Consider the following 20,236-nt stretch of genomic DNA (forward strand, 5'->3'; position numbering starts at 1 on the left):
TTTTTAAATACATACAACACATTCAATTAACTATGTTTGATGCATAAGAAAAATAATAAATAGTTTTTTAAAAGTGGGTAATTTGCAGCCAAAAAAATTCCTAATGTGAAAATAATAATTTAAACTGTAAATTTAATATAGTAAAAATATTTGTCTATATCATGTAGCTATTATTATGATACAAATTTGGATGGCTGGAATATTACAGATTTTTATTGTAATCATGGTTTATGATGATAAACACACAGGTGCTTATTTTACGGCTAAAATATGGAACATACAAGCAAAATTTTCAAAGTTCTTCCAATTAAAATAAGTGCACGAGCCAAGCAATATTTTCTATATTGAATGTGTTCACTAATTTTATTAAGAGGCACTAAGTATTTGCTGGTACATTCCTTGTTTTCTACATGTGTTGCTGGATGTAAAATCAACACCTTTGCACGAAGCACAGATGCTTGTATTCTACCTACTACTGTTACTTCACTTAAAAGTAACATTTGCAACTCCATGTTCCCTGTAGAATTATAATTTTTTGGGGTCCCTACCTTCATTAATAATTGTGATCCACATTGTAAAAGTACATATGAGATTTGAAACTTGAATTATTTACTTTTCAGTCCTCTGAAGTGTTACCATACCCAAGACTTTAATGAAAAACTTAGATAAATTGGATTATAGAGAACTGTATACTAGTGGGATTGATAATGATCAACGTGCAATAAATAATGCAGCAATAATGCAACATGCTCACCATTTTCTTCTGTGAAAATGGGCATACAAACTAAACACACATTAACAATGCATGCAAACATATGCGTAGAGTATGATTCACAACTAGCAGATTGCTGGAGAACTTAAAAAAAATTTAAAAGTGTGACTGACTTGCAATATTTACGGACAACTGAGATTGTAAATCCAACGAAGTCACAATAGCATTAGGAGGCTAAAAAGCAGAGCACAAGGAAAATGACACTGCGAAGCATTCTTATATCAAACCGCAAGAAACTTTATTTGAAACAAAAGAGTAGAAAGTAATTTTTTTCCATAAAACTACAGATACATTTTATGGCCGATGATTCAGTGTAATGACATTGATGAAATTTATAATAGCGTCAGTAACTAGCTTTTTCATTTATCTTCCTTTGTGATACTTTACCACATATCATTCAAAACTAACAGATAAAATATTGCTGCAAAAAAAAATTTCTTAGTAAGCTATAATATGAATGGATACCTGCTGATAATGACTGTAGTGATCACTTGTTGCAATCCTTGAACCAACATTTCCTGCAATTGCCATTGCCACTGACTGATTTATTCCACTTAGGGAATCTGTGTCACCCATATTTGTTTTCAGTAACCCTTGATTACTTTCTAAAGAGAACAAACACAAAATTAAAAACATTCCCATTCAAATAAAAACTCTGATACAAGCATTACACCAAACAAACCCTGGCTCCATAAAATGCATGCAAAGGCCAACACAGTTACTTACTGTAGCAGAATAAAAATATATATAAAAAAAATATTTTATACATGGGATATTAGTACAGAAAGGAGGTCCTGCTAAAATTTTGGGTTGTATTACATCAGTTAACCAATTCAAAAAAATAATAATGCTGTTACTTAAAATATTTTCAACAACATTAAATTAAGTTTTTTTATAAGTTTAATTTACTAATATTAGAACAATAGTCAAATCAAAGGTTGGGTTATTAGCCATTCAAAAACACCATACATTTGCATTAAAGTATGCAAACTACATTTATATAAAATAATTTTGAAAGCATAAGTTACAATTGCCCAACTTTAAACAAATCAGAATACGAAAACACATATAAATAATAATAAAACAACGGTGTTCATGACAACATTGTAGCGAAACTTACTGCAACATTTATAACAGAAAAATTGCCACTTAAAACTGAACTATATATATATATATATATATATATATATATATATATATATATATATATATATATATATATATATATATATATATATATATATATATATATATATATATATATATTCATGTTTACTGCAGCATTTTTAAAGATGTTTAAACACAAACAATTCCTCTTCTTTACAACAGTTTTCCCACTGTACATGTTGTATCAGTAACATGCAACAGTGTCAACTTTTCTTAAAAATACTTACGATTTTACTGATATACTTTAAACATTCACTGTTAATTATTTTAGAGTATTAAATATTATTTTCTGTTCCACAAATACAATTTGGAATAATATTAAGGTTTAACTTCTTGTAGACACTAAGGTCATTAAAGACGGATCAAAAGTGAATTGGTGGGCTGGAACAGAGACAGATTACATTGGTGGAGGAATCTGGAGTACCCATAGAAAACTCAATGGCTCACGGCAACATCCACCACTTTTCCCACTTGCAAATGTCTCGGTGTGGCACCACTAAAGAAAAATATATAATTTCACATCTATACTAATATTATAAAGCTGAAGAGTTTGTTTGTTTGTTTGAACGCACTAATCTCAGGAACCATTGGTCCGATTTGAAAAATGATTTCAGTGTTGGATGGTACATTTATCGAGGAAGGCTATAGGCTATATTATATCATCAATAACATTAGGGATTCTTACTAAAAGTCCAATTTAGAATCAAATGCATTGGAGGGGGTTAGATACAACATGCAGTACACGTATTAAGTGTGTGTTGACAATGCCGCAGGCGCTAGAAGTTTAGTTCCTATTGCCTATTAACATTGTTGCCACGCACTAGATGCCTTATCATTCTTAATTTTCCCATACAAGTAAAAAACACCTGTGTGATATTAACAACGAAGCAATCAGTACCCTCATAAGAGTTCAATTAGTATTTAAATACTTTTTATCACTTTAAATCGCAAACCTAAACTATTGTTTTTTTCCCTCTCTCTGTGTTTAGTTTTTTTTTCTTTTACTAAAATTATTTTTATTATTTTTAATTAATTTTCATTTTTCGGACCATCAATAATTTTCCTCTCCCATTAAAATTCTGACAAGGACGTGTGTGTGTGTGTGTGTGTGTGTGTGTGTGTGTGTGTGTGCGTGTGTGTGTGTGTGTGTGTGTGTGTGCGCGTGCGTGTGTGTGTGTATAAAAGCGAAATACCACTCAGTGACTCACTCATCACGAGATCTCTAAAACTATACACCCAATTGACTTGAAATTTAGCATAGTTACTCATTTTGTGATGTAGACGCTCACTAAGAACGGATTCTGCGGAAATCCGATCCTAAGGGGAGTTTCGGGGGCCTAATATATCAAAATTTCCAGTTTTTGGTAGGAAGTCACCATGGCAACGGCTGTTGCTTTGTTGATGCTTCATTCGTCTCTATGGCAACGACTATTTCATTTTTAGTGCAGTCCTCATCACCGTTGAAATTTTGCGGGTACTTTAAATATCAAAAATTGCCTTTTTTTTTCAAGTATATATATTTTACAGACTTGAAACTTCACAGTAATGTTCCTTATTTTACGCAGGATGACATTTTCCGAAAATTAGATCCCATGGGTGGTTAAAACCAGGCAACTGTGGGTATTTTGTCTGCATGAGAACAGGATTTTGCATTGTTCATGCCTTCTGCGTCTCCATGGCAACGGGCATCGCGCGGCAGTGGCATACCCACAAGGAGGGGCATGTATAATGAGCGGCGCAAGAGTGATCTGCCTGTAGACTGCCGTAGCGAAGTACGGGTACATCAGTTGTACGTTGCGTGCACGAGTCAGGAAACCATCGGTGCTATTCATTTTCTCTCCGGTACATTATACAGCATTGTAATAAATTTTCACTGAATTTTTTTTTATTTACCATTACTGTAAATGGGAGATGTGGCTTAATTTTTTTCCATTAGTATAGCCGTGCGAAGCCGGGTCGGGCAGCTAGTAATATATAACAGGTCATTACTAAATCCATATCAGTATAAATTCTATGATTCGGGCTAATATTTTTGTAATGATCAACAGATTAACCCTCAGGTGATCAGGGTCTGATTTCAGCTACATCCAGACACTTAATTTTTACAAAAATGAAATGACACTGACATTGCCTTGAGATGGTGAATTTTCCTAGTATAATTCAGATTTCCTTTCTCCCTCTCCTTAACCAAAATACCAACACTACTCCACTTCTACATACTCAGAGGTAGTCAGGAGCAACAAGAATAGGGGTTTGTTCTCAATTTCTTGAAACAGGGTTCTTTATTATAAAATAACCATTCTTTTAATTATGTTCATTGTAAGCAAAGTTATTGTTGACATTTTTAGTAAATGTAATTAATGTAGCAATACACTTTTCAAAATAATTTTTTTTTATTGAAAGGCTTTATCTGGTGGCAGGTGTGTGTGTAACAGAAGCCCTTTGCTAAAGACAATTCTTGCTGGTACATTATGCGGTATAGCTTATATATTCAATAGAGATGGACAAGTTAAATCGAACCGAGTTCAGTAATAATACCTTCGAGTTGGGCCGAGTCAAATCCACACTTGATAATATTTCAGTCAAGTTGAGTTCTTAAAAATTGAGCAAAGTTCGAGCAATTGAAGAATTTAGAGAGGTATTTTACGATCCTGGGGTTTATATTAATGTACCATTAGCATTATATTGAAGTTGATAGGTGTCTTCAACGATTAAGTCATTTGTGTCAAGTGATTAAGTAAAATATAACAATCAACTAATATGATTTATTTTACAATTGAGTATTTTATTCCCACTGGATTCTGGAAAACTCAGTAGATGTGAATGGCTTTGAGGTCAAGGAAAATTTTGTGGTTTAGTGAATTAACAATGAGAAAATATTGATATAACTTAAATAATGTTTTTCTCATTTAAAATGATTTTAACCTTGACGTCGTCCGGGCCTGCGGCCCCTTTGAGCCCGATACGACACCGCCCAACCACCATCCCTATTCAAACCTCCCGCTCGTGCGTGCGTGTGTGCGTGTGTGTCTAGCCCGGCAAGAGGGCGCTTAGCTGCAGTGCGCCGCACCCCTAATTTGCTACGTTTTAATATTATTTGTAAACCCTTTTTGTTTTCATTCGTCTTTGCCCCAGTGTTGTGCAATTTACTTGTGCTTTCTTTAATTTAAATAGGTTACCTTAAATAACTATAGACGTTGCCCGGGCGGACCCGAACAGGCACGGACTTGGACGAGGGTAGGAGTGCTTTTACATAAATTGTCATTAAATAAGTAAATAGTAACGAACTTTCCATTGTCAGTAATTTTTATATATTTTTTAATGTTTATCTGTAATTTACCCAACTTTCGCCGGGGCACGGAATCGTAGAATATAGTAACGGTAATTGTGTTGGCGCGAAGGGCGCCATGTTGCCACCTGCGAGCGATGAGCTCACCCCAGTCCATCTTCATCACTGACCGAGAGCAGACGCGCCAGCACCCCGGGGACTTCAACTTTTGTTCAGCACTGACCAAGTAATTCTGTCTCGTTAATTATTTCTGAATCTCTTTCGTACGTCATCCTCGGGGCAGCTCTCGGTCAGCGGACTGTTTAATTAATTAATTGTCTCAGTCGAGTTTTGTTTCATCACCGTGTAATAAGTAAACTTTGCAGCATGGCCACGTGTGCGGACCATGCCTTCACCTAAACCGATTCGTGCCTCAGGCTTTTTAACCGTGTAATGTGTAACGTGTAACGGGCGTGTAGAGAGACGTGTTAGTGAAATTAAATCTGGAAAATAAATATAAAGTGAGTATTTATTTAATCACGTGGTGAGTGAGTCTAGGAGTGTGGCGTGCCCGACGCCTAGAGCGGGCCAGGTCTGGGTAGCTAGGATAGAAAGGGCTGGTAACTCGTCCCCACTTGGGCTACGTCACGCCCTGAGCGAGAGACTCCGCCGGGTCCACGTGCCCTTCCACGTGGTGGCGCCCATAGTTAACATCTCAAAATCACCGGCAATGCGCGATCAGCCCTCAACCTTAATATTTCCTAGATAGTAATTCTGAAGGAGTGCATTTTTTCTCAACTTCCTGACATGTTTTCAAATTGCTTTCTAAGAGAGAGTTGTGAGACATCAAGTAGTTTAGCAGTTGTTCACCATTTTAATGAGTGGTTGGGTTAGGTTATGTTAGATACTTTAAAAATACTATAACATTAGTAACGACAGTTTTTCAGGGTAAAATAGCTAAACTTTTAAATTTATAGTTCTTAACTAAGTATTTTCTATGTAGATATCTCATCTCCAACCACCTGATCCCATAATTTAATGCTATTTTTAATGTACCCAAACTAACCAGTTGTTAAAACGTATATTTTTGAATTTTTATGGATATGGATTGCAGAATTACATTCAGACTACTGAGTTTTTTTATAAACCAGTCAAATTTAAAAAGTGGGCCATCGTAGCATAATCTAGTAACTCAAAAATTCATACTAAAAATTTTTTTCTTTTGTATTTTTGCCTTCCAGTACTTTTATCAGTGCTATTAAATGGACATAGTGTTATGTTCAAAGAATTGTATGCATGTGTCTTATTGTTCATAACACTAATTCTTAAATTTCATTTGATTGTATCACTTTACATAATTCCCACAGAGCGGTAGTTATTTTTTATGAAATTGTTAAGTGACACGTACTGTTACATACTTTTGCATATACACTTAACGAAAAATTATATAACTGACTTCAAAAAAACAAAAACACTGTTACACATTGTCACTAATAAATATATCCGTGTCCTGTACTGTTGTTTAATGTTTTTTTGTTATTACTCAAGAACAAATGCGAAATATTTTTAGGTCCACGTATGTCACCCGGCCATAGAACGGGCCGTTATGAACTTCAGTCTAGAAAGTAGGAGGGACTTGTGTGCACAGATGACTGCCAGTAATAGTAATTTTAAGGCTACAAAATAATTACAACATTGTCAAAAGTACACCAATCAAGTCATTAAAAAGAATCATGGTATCTTGTAGAATTTAAGTTTAGCCGAGCTGTGCAATTAAATATAATAAATACTTTATTACTTCACCTTAGGAGATGACAGAGGTGAGATTTATTTGGGAAGTGGGACAAGGTGAGAGTAGATGCTTAGTGGTAACTACAAAATGTCTATAAAGTAACAAATTATATATATATATATATATATATATATATATATATATATATATATATATATATGTTAGCTGCTTTTCTTTACTCTATTTATCAACCACATATTGCACACTTTTCAATATGAACATTCCTTAAAAACAATACTTGAGTGACATATACAATACTTTAACATGCATGCCAGCCATGTCACACTAAAAAAAGTAGACAGAGCATTATAAGACAAACACAGAAAAGACTGGAATGGAACCCAGTTCTGATACCGGGACAACAAGAACTGTGTTGCTTTGTGACCAACTTGACTCTAGAAGGATTCATAATACTAGGACAACAACCAGGTAGATATATTGCTATAGGGTAATCCAACAAACAATCCCTATTTCCAGAGTACAGTAAATCACGTAAATTTACAGTGTTTCATTAAACAAATTAAAATGAAATAACATACAATTGCAAACCATGCAAAATATTATAAAGAAAACTTCACTCAACAATTTTAACTGCATCCATGGACAAAATTACGTAGCCATAAACAGTAAATTGCAAGTGATCCTCACGTCTACTATTTTCAATACATTAAATAATTAGGGGCTTCACAATCACAATACAGAGAATTAAAGAAAAAATCCAGGCAGATATTAAAATTAAAATAATTAGTACCCACAACTTGCTACTCAATACAGAATTCAAGATGTTCCGCAGCACATATCTTACAGTAATTAAGATCATCTAGGTACAGATCATGGTTCAAGTTGGAGAAAAAGATTGCACTATCATTACTGTCCTAAATTGGCGTGTACAGAACCTAACAGGATAGGCATTCACAGAGAAAAGTAGCAGCCACAACCATCCTTTGACACAGCTGTAACAGGAAGAATAAGAGTGACATGTGCTGGCTCTTAAGAAAGGAGAGGGGCTGCAACTTGTGCATGCACACCACAAGCCAAAAAACAGCCGGGGAATGCAAGGCAGCTACAGCCAAGGAACGGGAACCAAGAAAGAATGAAATTAACATCTTCAGAGTGTACAGTGTTCCAATCCACAAGCATAGTACACAGCCTCAGTACAACTCACTGAATGAATACACCCTTAAGTAGAGTCAAGGCAGCAACCGTCACATTAGCGGAAACTTGCATCAATTGAAAATGCAGGAAAAAATAAATCAAATCTTAAGGCCTACAATTCTTTTTGCACACAAGAAGCACAACACATGGTAAGACACAAATAACACAGACCTACAAACTTAAATAAAGATAGCACATGCAAAACAACGAGAGAGAGTGATGTTTACAACAAACTGTCGTGAAAATGAAAATAAATGAAAGTTCAGTATAATGTGTATGCATGTGCAACTACTCGGTGCTGAGAAAACTGTTGGATTTTCTGTTTTTTTTTTTTTTTTTTTCTTTATATCATACAGTGTATAATTAGTGTGTTTAAGTAGCAATCAACAGCAAAATTTTATGAAAAGACAGCATTGGTATTAATAATACAGCAAACCATAAGGGCACAACTAAAATTTCTTCAACAGCTGCCTCCAAAAAAACAGTTTACACATGACAATGATAATTACTAGCATAAAGAAATAAAATAGTCATTAGTATTTTGTTATTTGAGCACTACAAAACATGTTTCTAGCTTTAATTTTTTTTATAGAGAATGTTCAAATCACAGTAATCTGCACAATATGAATTTTGAGTTATAAAAGAACGTAACTCCCAACTTGTCCATCCTATTTTTTTCCTCTTCACTATCAGAAAATCACTATAATAGTCTCTGTAGAACAAATAGTCTTAAAAACTAAATGTAATGGTAAAATATTAATAAACAGAAATATGTTCATTTCTTAGTGTAGCCCTTAAAAACTAAATTACTAAGACAATTAACAAAAAAAATTATTATGACACCATCCACTAGTCTAATTTAATCCACCCGCCGGTGAAAATCTTCAGATTTAAAAGTAAAAATAAAAATGAGAGAAGAAAGGGAAGAAATTGATCAAGGACTTCCTACCCCTTAACTAATCCGAGGCCACCCAAGTGTTATCAAATAATGCATTCCTCACATTCGTTGCCTACTGAGGTTCGCCAGTAAACAGCGCTCAAAAATGGTATAATTAATACGGTTTGTAGGCACGGCATGCAGTTTTTCAACAAAGCTGTAAACACTGCTCAGTTTGTAGTTACGACAAGCAGTTTATCAAATATGTGATTTTCAACTTGCTAGACAACAGATAATTCCCAATGGATTTCAAACATTCACGGGCTTCTCACAGATTTTCCGGCACCAAAAAAATTTACTGCTAATTCAAGGTTTCCCTATTTTCCCGGTCTGGGTGGCCATACTCCATTTCTCAAGAGACGATCGCTGTCGCCCTGGGCTTACGCCAACACTTCAAGTCAAATTCACAATTTATCTAAAAAAAAAAAATTAAAAATGTAGCCTGGCCCCGATCAGCAGGCGTAAATGTCTCTTCACTAGTTCACTTCACATAATATTTGTTGCGAGTTTAAGATGATGCGACGAACAGTACGACCTGCCCTTACTAAGAGTGGCGGTCACGTGGCCCAGCCAACCAATCAGAACAAACATTGCCTTGTATGGTAAGAAACAATACCTTCCATAGCAATATCTTACAGCAGATTTCTGGCCTATGTGACTACTAGCTGTCATTTCCAGTACAGCCATTCCAAGAAGAATGAGACACTGAGTAGGAATCGGTGGAAGTTCCCTCAGTGCTAGTTGAACATGCCAGAAATCTAACAAAATGTTGTAAGAGAATTAAAACAAATATTGAACTGCAGTGACATTCTAAATAAAGCATGCTACCAAAATTTAACTCCACACCCATGTTAACCAAGCTAGCTGTCTGTAAACACATGATAGTAACTTTTAGGGGATTTTATAAAGAAAATACAAGTACTAAAAATGATTCAAAATATTAAAAAATTAAAATAAAACTATTAAACTAGGGCATCGTAAACTTGACTTTTTATAACTAGCTGATTTACCACAGGTACACAATAACATCTTTCTGGCAAACAGACAAAATACTTATCTAAGTTGCAAGGGTGCAGTCCTACAACGTCACATATGATGAGTTACTTTCGAAAGATCTTCTTGCACTTGGAACGTTCAGTGACTGGTTGGGAAGGGTATTATGTTAAATGACATACCCATGAATCAAGTCTAGTGATACTCTAGAGCAGTGATGGCCAACTGGCGGCCCGCGGGCCAGATCCGGCCCTTGGTAACGTTTTATGTGGCCCGCAAAAACTATCCGTCGAGACGAAAACATACTTATGCAACAGCTGTACAATAGCTGGAAAATTTTAATTTAAAATACTGGCAAATACACAGACGTCGCTACACTCATTCTGCTTTGCATTGGCTTACATTTCATTACAAACTATACAAATGTCATAGCTCCAAAAAAATTAATATTTTTATCGAACACAGCTGCCGAGTAAATATGAGAGGTTGACATATTGCGTGACAAAGAAGCGTAGCGGTTTACCGGCTGAGCCAGTGACCTTACGTATTTATTTCGAATGTTGAGAGAGCGCAGCACCATGACTCATATGGCATCAGAATAGCACTGTAACTCGCGGCACACAGATTATGTACTTGTTTACGTTTACTTTTCGCAAGTTATTTGATGTTGTAGTTAGTTTGAAATGTTTTCCAAATTTAGGAATGTAGACCGTAAAAATCGTGTTTTCAAAGAAGAATGGGAACAGAAATATTTGTTTATACCTAATAAGGACATGAAACCTCAGTGTTTAGTTTGCCTTCAAGTGCTGGCAGTGCTAGCTGTATTAAAAGAATACAATCTCAAACGGCACTTTTTATCAAATCAACACAAATATGAAAATTGTTCAGGCGAGTCAAGAAAACATCTTGTTGAACAACTGAAAAAACAAATTTCTCAGCAAAAGAGTGTATTCACCAGTGTGTCAAGAAACCAAGAAGCATGTCTTTTAGCCTCATACGTTGTTAGCTACGAGCTAGCAAAAGCGAAAAAACCACTTAGTGATGGGGAATTCATCAAAAACTGTGCAGTCAGAATGGCAGAATCATTTAATGAAGGTAAGGTGGCAAAAGAGTATAATTCTGTATCTCTGTCAAAACAAACTGTTACTAGGAGAGTTGAAGATATTAGCAATCAAATACTGACAAACCTGAAAGGTTCTATTTCTGACTGTTCATATTTTTCATTAGCTCTCAATGAAAGCACAGATGTTACTGACACTAGTCAGTTGTTAATTTTGTGAGAGCCATCCAAGAAGATTTCAGTATTACTGAAGAACTATTAAAAGTATGTTCTTTGCATAACACAACCAAAGGTCTAGATATTTTTAAGGAAGTTAACAATGCAGTTGAAGAACATGGAGGTTATGAGAAACTATCTTCAGTTGTCACAGACGGTGCTAAAGCAATGGTTGGAACATCATGTGGCTTTGTTGGACTTTTAAAACAAAAACAAGCTACCCTGCCCACTCTGCATTGCATTATACATCAGGAGGCATTGTGTGCCAAATCAGTAAGTGCGTCAGGTACAATGGCTACTGTTGCCAAGATCACCAATTTGATAATAGGTGGGAACCGTTCTTTAACTCACAAAAAATTTCAGTCATTTTGACGTGACAACGTCTAATAAATCGATGAACGCTGGCTGCACGCACGAAAAAGTGTCCCACTACGGATGTCCCACTACGGATGTGTTCTGTTTGCTCATTGTATGCATGCGTGGCTCTCTCTTCATGCTCATTGTACGCATGCGTGGCATCTCTCTTCCATTCGATTGGAACAACCATCGATTTGACTTTTCAATCATATTTTCGTCGTTTGAATTATTAATATTATGTAATTTAACGATCGTCCACCGATTTTCAGCACAATCGGTACGGTTATTTAAAAGTAATGTTGAAAATTCAAATAGGTACGTTTTGAACCAACAATGGTGTTTTACAGTTACACATAATAATTCAAATTACACCCGGGATCTTTTGCACAATGTTTTAAAAAATATTGTAACACATTATAAATAAGTTTGGTGTATTTGGAATGCGTATTTGTTATAAAATCATGTTAATATTATACCCCTACCGTGAACAAAGTTTTTATAAATATATATATATATAACACTTCAAACTACATTATCCTAGTGTGGCCTCGTGGGCGTGTGGTTAGCATACCTAACTCTTAATCTAAAGGTTATCAATTCGAAACCCGGCATTTGCGAAAAACAAATTTTATACTTGTAAAAATAAATATGGCGCACATAACATTTCAAAAGTAATAAATATATTTGAATTAATGAATGCAAATACAAGTAAATTTATTAATTCAATTACACATTTCATTTTACTCCTTTGTATCCATACAAAATAGTGATAATTCAATAAAAATTATTCAAATTTATTCATAAAAGTATGCAGAGGTAGATTTTATCATGCAAAAGATTGAATAATTAAAAAAAATTCTTCCTCAAAGAATATAATATTTTTAATGCCTAAATGGTTTGGTTGCAAAAACCTATTACGGCTCAGTCTCAGGCCGAATATGATATTTCCTTTTCTTCTGGATCAATCATTTCATCAGTGGTTTGTTATGACGTTGTCACGTTAAACTATCATCCGTAAACCAACTTTACAGACAACCAATTTTTTTAGAAGAATTGGATTGTGTTTATGGTGATTTGTTATTACACACGGAAGTTAGATGGCTTAGTCGAGGAAAGTGCCTAGTCAGATTTTTTGAACAGAACATACAAAACATGTGTTTTTTTAGAATTCCGCAAAATTGTAAAAATTATGTCAGTGCGTGGTTTGGCCCTTGAGTGTACTTTGAAGTGCTATGTGGCCCCTGAAGTCAACAAAGTTGGCCATCACTGCTCTAGAGCATAACACTCATGTATCATAACATTAATAACATCCGTGTATCATGACTTTAGCTAGAATGTAATATTTGCTCTATGTTGGGTTGTAATCTGTGTTTTTGCATTTTTAATTAGGGTAGTTCTGGCATATGGTTTTTCTCCCATGCATGAGAGCATCTAACTAATTTTGTAATTTGGCTGCAGAACTGTTGTTAGATTATGGTTAGTCTATGCCTGAGAGGTATTTGTTTTTTGTAATATTTACCTCTTTCATGATGATGACTGATGTACCCTAGCAGCTGAGGTGCTCTGTTAAGGCTTCAATAAATGTTTTAAGAATTTATAGAGGTGTGTAGTACTAACTACTTCAACCACCTCAGGGTGGCTGGTGTGCTATTCAAACACAAGGGCACCCGCTATAGCCTATTTTCAAAAGGTTGTGGCGTCACAAGGCTAAGTATTATAAGCTCAGCAATTCTAGATTAGGAAGTGAGAGTTGGTATCTCCTTGGCAACAGAAAATCTGACAAGAACATAGAGTGAGGTCAGTTGAGTGGGAAAATCACTGACTGCGTTGATCAAAAATATCTTAAGTCGCTGTCGATTAAGATTAGGAATTTCCAGGCCCAAGTTAAAGGGTTGATCTTGCCAGGTGCTAGTGGTTTTGTATGTTGCAAAAGCACCTATTTCTTTCATGGTACGAAGCAGCCTTGAAGACGGACGTGGCAGCTATGGAAAGCCAGTACTAGGTCTTCACAGAATACCCTTCAAATGCATACGTACCATGTGAAATAAGTATGTAGGTATAATGTCGTTTCTGGCATTAATGTTAAAGTGAACTGGGGTCAAAGATTTTCATCTCCTCAAACTAATATAGGCCACTCATTTAGTACACTCATTAATGTAATTTTAAATAAGTTATTTCGGTTTTGATAACTTTAATGTAAGAAGTCATGTTTATGTTGTTTTTGAGAGATTTTAGCAAATAAAAAGTTGCTGTTTAAATATTTTTTTTACATCTTAAGGTAAGATATTTAAAAACTCTGTTCTTTGAATTTTGATTCTACGTTCCACTAACAGCCACTTTATGAGACAATACTTAAAAATTCCTGGTAATTTTTAAGAATTGTTGTGTTTGTTTATGCAGCAACTCTCTTAATGATTTCTGTTTATTTGCCAAGAGATTGATAATTTTCTACCAAAGAGTCAATTCTTTTCAGTCAAATTTTAGAGAAACCCTCCAGTTAAAATAATAAGGTTTTGAAATGTACCATTGTACAATTTGAAACCACATAGTTTAAATCATTTATTTTACACCTAACTGTAATATTGTATCTACCCATTACACTATTTTCATACTGATTGGCTAGGCATGGTGGATGATGCATGGCACAGGATTAATAGGTTTGTCAAACTTCCTGTGCATTGATCCTATGCTATTTGATGTGCATGTACTGTGTGACTGTAGTGAGTTCCAATGTGTATGCTAAATAAGTTGAAGCTTGGCTTTAACAATACGCAGCATGTACTTGCAGCCTGACTTAAAAATTTAGATAAATCATCACAATTAAATTTCCATAGCGATGTATGTTGCAGCTATATGAAAGTTGGTTACTATTTTTTTTAGTTAACAAGAGGTCATCCTTGATCAATAAATTCAATTTTAGCAGTCAAGTGGTGTAATAACTAGTAATGAGCAAAGATCAGAGCATTCGGGATGGTGCTGCGGCACACTAGATGAGTAAGTAACGCGAAGCAGTGTGTTGGGTCCGAGGTGCGTGCTAAGAGCAAATAGTAGAGAGAACCTCTGTTCAGCCGAAATCCAGTGGGGACAATAAATAGTAGACTCATTAAATTGTGACTAGTTTGTGGATAGTCATTCATACTGTTGTAATTTTGGAAACAGTGTCATTTATTAGTTAATAAATCAACTCTAGTTAATTAATTGGGCTATCCTTTTGGATCTGTATTCCCAAATGTAACAATATGTTTCTAAAAACCAGCCAATTCTCCTTTGACCAGGAACTATAACATACCTTATAACTAAATAGAGCACTTTCACAAACAGCAGAACTATAGAAACCTGAACAAAATCGTGATCGCTATAAACTCAAAAAATAACACGAATTGTAATGTTTAGAAATTAAAAAGATGATTATCTCATTTTTCCTATATTTTACACAAATTTATACACACCTAAACAAAAAAAACTGTGCTTGTTTTATACCTCTTCTCCCCAACATCCAGAACCATCACTGTATCGTCATATTCCAGGCCGAGGGCTAGAACAGCTTAGTTGAAAAACTACATGCTCTGTATCTAAACTGCGTACTTATGCCGGTTTTGACTGCTGTTGTTTTTTATTACGGCCTTTGAAATGTCAGCAGAGGGCTGGATGAGCTTAGTTGAAAAACTACACGCTCTGCGTCTGAATTGCATTACTTATTCCCCCCCCCCCCCCCTTTTTTTTTTACTGCTTTGAAATGTCATTTCAGGTGTCAGATGATGTGGGAAAACACTTCAGAATTTCCTTGAAAAGGACAAGGGGAGAGAGAGTGCTAATAGAGCCTTCTCCCTTCCTCTCCTCACTATGTTACTGCTGTGAAGGCAGCAGCCTCCCCCTTCACATTCACCTACACATGCCACCCACGTCTATCTCCCACACTCTTTACTACTGTTTATATGTTTACTTTACAAACGACATCTCTTATGATGCAGCAACCATTATTTTTTTTATAACTGCCTGCTTGCGGTTTTAACATAGGCCATGTAAATAAGAACATTATCAATATTTCTAGTCTTAAATGTTAGTTGTTCCATACAAAAAATTTAAAAAAAAATGTAGTTAGTGCAAGGCAACAAGCTGATAGTTTAAAAGCAACTGTATTTATGCATCCTATTCCATTACACTAATGTGTAAATAGTGCAACTGCAGACTTATGTTTGAAAGAAAAGATTCCGTTGCAAAGCACGTAAAGAGTAACAAACATGTGAAACGCCAAGCAATATTACTCTAGTGGTAATGATGTTGGACAATGACCCTTCTGCACCAGTATTCAGGACTTAAGTGTTTCAAACCAAAGAACATCATCATTAACAAGTCAGAAGATGTTTTTTCACTAATGAAAACTATTCATAAACTCCATTATTTCAAGAACACCAAACTTGTCATGGGTTACGAAGCCCTTAAAGAAGATGTGCAAGAGATTTGCAAGAAAGAAAAGCACATATATGTGTTGAAATTGCTGAATTCTCTGAGTATAAATTACAATCAGTTTGCAATAGCAGTTCTGCATGCTGTTTGTAGATCTACAATGTTGATAGTGAACGGTTACTTAGTCACATCTTAGTTTTTATAGAAAGAAGGCAGAACCTGATGACTAAATTCAACACTTACAGTTTGAATATATATTTTTAGTTTTAAATGTAATAAGTTAAAACAATAACAATATATAATTTCTGTTAAATTATTTGTAAGCATAAGTTATGGTTTTATTTTTTTTAATTAATTGCCAGCAAATTAAGTGCACATAAAAATAAAATAACCCCACTCTTTTCTGTGAGTTTTGTAAAAAATAAGACTGCTTGTAAAAAAATTACTTCCTTTTTTTAGGATATACTAATAATTGATTCTCATACAAACAGTTCACAGACGCTGGAAGCTGTGCAGCACGCATAAAATGCCTTGACGGACTACCTACCCCCAGACTCTAGTCTTCCTCCCTTTGCATACACTAGGAAGGGCAAGGCTGCAGCAGGAAAAACAATGTGGCTACATCCTTTGTATTTCACCCCAGCTGTTGTCAACCCTCCAAACAATGTGTGTATATGTGTATGCGTTTATCAGTCAAGCTTAGCATGGCTGAGAGCTATGTAGCAAACTGCTCTCAGAGCAATTAAAATGCATATATTGCTAATAAAAATTGTTGTCATCCATCAATAAGCACTCTGTAACTCAAAAATTTTTAAGGGCAACCTCATACCAAGAACTTTATTAGGTTCAAAATAGATTAACTCTGTCAGCACAATGATAACAGTTAGTACGTGTCTGAACTACAGCACACCACGAGAGTGTAAAAGATGACATTTTTCAGACTCTTCAATAAAAATTGTTGAAAAAAATAAATGTAAAAAATTTCTATTTTTAGTGTCATCTTTAGTTAATATCCAATTTTATTTTATTTTGTAATGGTTACCTATTCAACAGTTGAAAAAGTAGCATCTCAGAATACGTACTCAATTGTAAGCAGAACCTGCCTGATAAATAGCTTAAATCAATGCATAGTGAAGCAAAGGGTACTTGTATAGATATTATGGAAAACATCTGGCTACAAAAGGAACAACATTAGAACTCAGCAGGCATAACTAACAATGACATGTTTTTCTGGTATAAATAGCACCCTACCATTTTCTTTCGCATCCTTAATCCCCTAGTGTAGCCACTGTTGCTGGGAATGGTTATATTGACAGCACAGACTATTATTTCTTCCATGTGGCTGACAAAAAAAGTTCAAAATAATGTTGCAGGGGGATTAACTTCTACCCTTTTACAGAAGCATGCATACATGTATTGGATATAAAATGAAAAGAACGTGCTAAGTTTCTAGCCCCCCAAACCCAATACTTTAGTTCAGAAAAATAATAACATTAAAACCATTAAATGTTAGATATAACAAAATATGAAGGCAGATTGATTTCCACAGTAGGAATAAAACAAGTAAACAATCAATTTTCAGTATTCTTAGGTAAACTTGCTTCTTGCCTTTTATTAATTTTATCAACTATTAAAAGAAAATATGGACATTTAATTGCTGCCAAATGCTTATCGTGGCTCCTGTAAATAGACTATCCCTCCCTCCCACCCAACCAGAGATGGCTATACCTTCCTCTCCCTTCCAATCAGATTCCTCCTCCGAAAGGAATAGGGTACTATGGCAAAGGGGAATCCTTGCACTATGTCTTCCAGTGCTAAAAAACATCTACTTATGAATTGTGTTTATATTTCTCTGTATCAGACTCCATAGTATGCTAAGCAGCATTATATCTGGCTTCTAATATGTTATGTAAACAGGGATGAATATGTGTAGAATTAAATAAGGGCTTTTTAAGATTTAAGTGTTTTGAAAAAACTGTGTAATGATGCTGCAAACTCACTACAAGTTTATCTTGAGTTGTAAACAAAGGTCCTCAGTACTTTCAAATGTGTGTGATGATTCTGCAAACTCACTTCAAGTTTATCTTGAGTTGTAAACAAAGGTCCTCAGTACTTTCAAATATGTGTAATTTGTCTCATATGTTATGTAATAATGCATTTTGTTTCTATGTTACTAAAAGTTTATCAAAAGATGATGTGAAAGTACATTCCATATTTGCCTCAGCGTACCATTACCATCTGCATGTATGGTGTTTCCTTGTTGGTACTACTAAGTTACAACTCGTGTTTAAACGTGTATAAAGAAGGACTGTTGATGGCCGAGATTACAGCAAAGGGCACTGAGCTCAGAGAGCAGATGGCTTACCCCAATCCTTTACAAATGACCAAAGGTCTCAAGTTCAGATCTTGGCTGGGTTCGAGTTGATTTAAATTTAAAATTTTCCTTCCTATGGTTTGAAACACTAAGAATTGTGTTGAACCACCCCCCCCCCCCCCCCACACACACCCCCCCCCCTCCTGGAAAACACCTTGTCAAAAGAATGTCCCGTGTATTGTAGTTTCCACTGCCAATGCTTTACTTGAGATCAACAAGATCAGTATTTAGCAAAAGGAAATCAATATTTTTATTATAATTACTGAAATATCAGTACCTAATAGAGAATAAAAGTTTGACAGATGAGAAACCTCACATTCATTCAAATGAAAAAACTTCTAACCTTGGTCCTCATAACTGGGAAGGCTGCAAACAAACTGCTGAGAAACCACAGGTCTATTAAACTTAGCTTGCTATTTGAACCCAAACTTTAATAACACTTGCTTACCTTGCTGTTCCCAATGGTAGCCAAATAACTGAGGCAGTGCATCCATTACAATTCCAAGAAGCGGGAGATACAATGCTGCCACACGAGCTTTGCACTCTGGTTCAGCATACCGAGAATCACAGTCGTGGCAAGTCATCAGGTTCCGAATCATATTCACCACTTTCCCATGCAGGTAAGGGTTTCTGGAAAGGAATGAAATCCCAGGATGATATAAAAGCATTCCATTAACACTGTCTGTTTCTTCTTGCACAACCGTAAATTATATTACAAATTGTACCATTGATATAGTTCATGAACACTTGAAGAAAAATGCCATGTTGGGCACAATGTTCATTATTTATGTCGAATAGAAAGTTGAAAATTGAATAAAATATTTTTGGTTAAGTTTGATGGTATGTATTCTTCCTTGAACCCCAACAACTTGTTACCTGATTAATAATATTTTACGTTATTTAAATTTTTAAAGAAATCGTTATATCCTGCAGTCACTTGCAACTCATGGTACGGGGCCAAAAATTCCAATGTTCACTTTGGTGAAAACTGAAGCACACTTAAGTTTCACATGGACCCTTTCGCAGCTGCCTGTGGTAAACTGTTCGAATAAAACATTGTCTAAAATACAAGTTAAACTGCACAGCCTAGACCACAGAAGTTACATTTGTCTCTTGAATACATTAAAAAATTAACTTTTCAGCTAAGGCCTAAAAGGCAACTGACTATCACCTCAGTGACTGAAGAAATGAACACAATGGCGGACGACTTATTAACCTTCCTTTCCATGAGACAAAGGTGAACATGTGGCTCAATATAACACATATTTTACATGCCAGCCAATTGGATAACACCTTGTACAAAAGAAAATCTCCCACAGTACTTTGCGACTTTCACACAACGAGGTATTGTACATTTTCTGTCTCTCTCATACTTATAATGCCCATGAGAAAGTTAAGAGTCCCTTGTTTCCATACTTGTATTACTATTGTTCTTATTATACAACTTAAAGATTATAGAAAAATTTTTTAAACAAACATCCTTAACATAGTCAACTGGCATAAAATGGGTAAAAATTACAATCAATGGTTTTAAAAAATAAAATTATCAAGTTTCTAATAATAAATGTCAATGCCAACTATGAAACTGGGCCACCTTGACCCTAGAACACATACCAAAATACAACAGCTGATATTTCAGAACTCTCCACAATTAAGTAAAGTACTATAGTTTGATTATTACACCATCAAATATACCTACAGCAATAAGGATAATACGGGATCTGCACCATGACAAAAT

At 35.1% G+C, this 20,236-nt stretch overlaps 1 protein-coding gene across 1 annotated transcript in view; it reads right to left on the reverse strand.

Annotated features, from left to right (window-relative positions):
- The window catches only part of LOC134529460 (dedicator of cytokinesis protein 7), a 262,141-nt gene that overhangs the window by 71,612 nt on the left and 170,293 nt on the right, over positions 1–20,236 (reverse strand). The window contains exons 23-24 of the mRNA XM_063363592.1: positions 18,947–19,128; positions 1,238–1,377 (exon numbers count right to left, since the gene is read on the reverse strand). Of these exons, the coding sequence (XP_063219662.1) occupies positions 1,238–1,377; positions 18,947–19,128 (322 nt within the window). The remainder of the gene's footprint in view (positions 1–1,237; positions 1,378–18,946; positions 19,129–20,236) is intronic.

Source organism: Bacillus rossius, chromosome 2 (assembly GCF_032445375.1).
Source record: "Bacillus rossius redtenbacheri isolate Brsri chromosome 2, Brsri_v3, whole genome shotgun sequence".
Lineage (NCBI taxonomy): Eukaryota > Metazoa > Arthropoda > Insecta > Phasmatodea > Bacillidae > Bacillus > Bacillus rossius.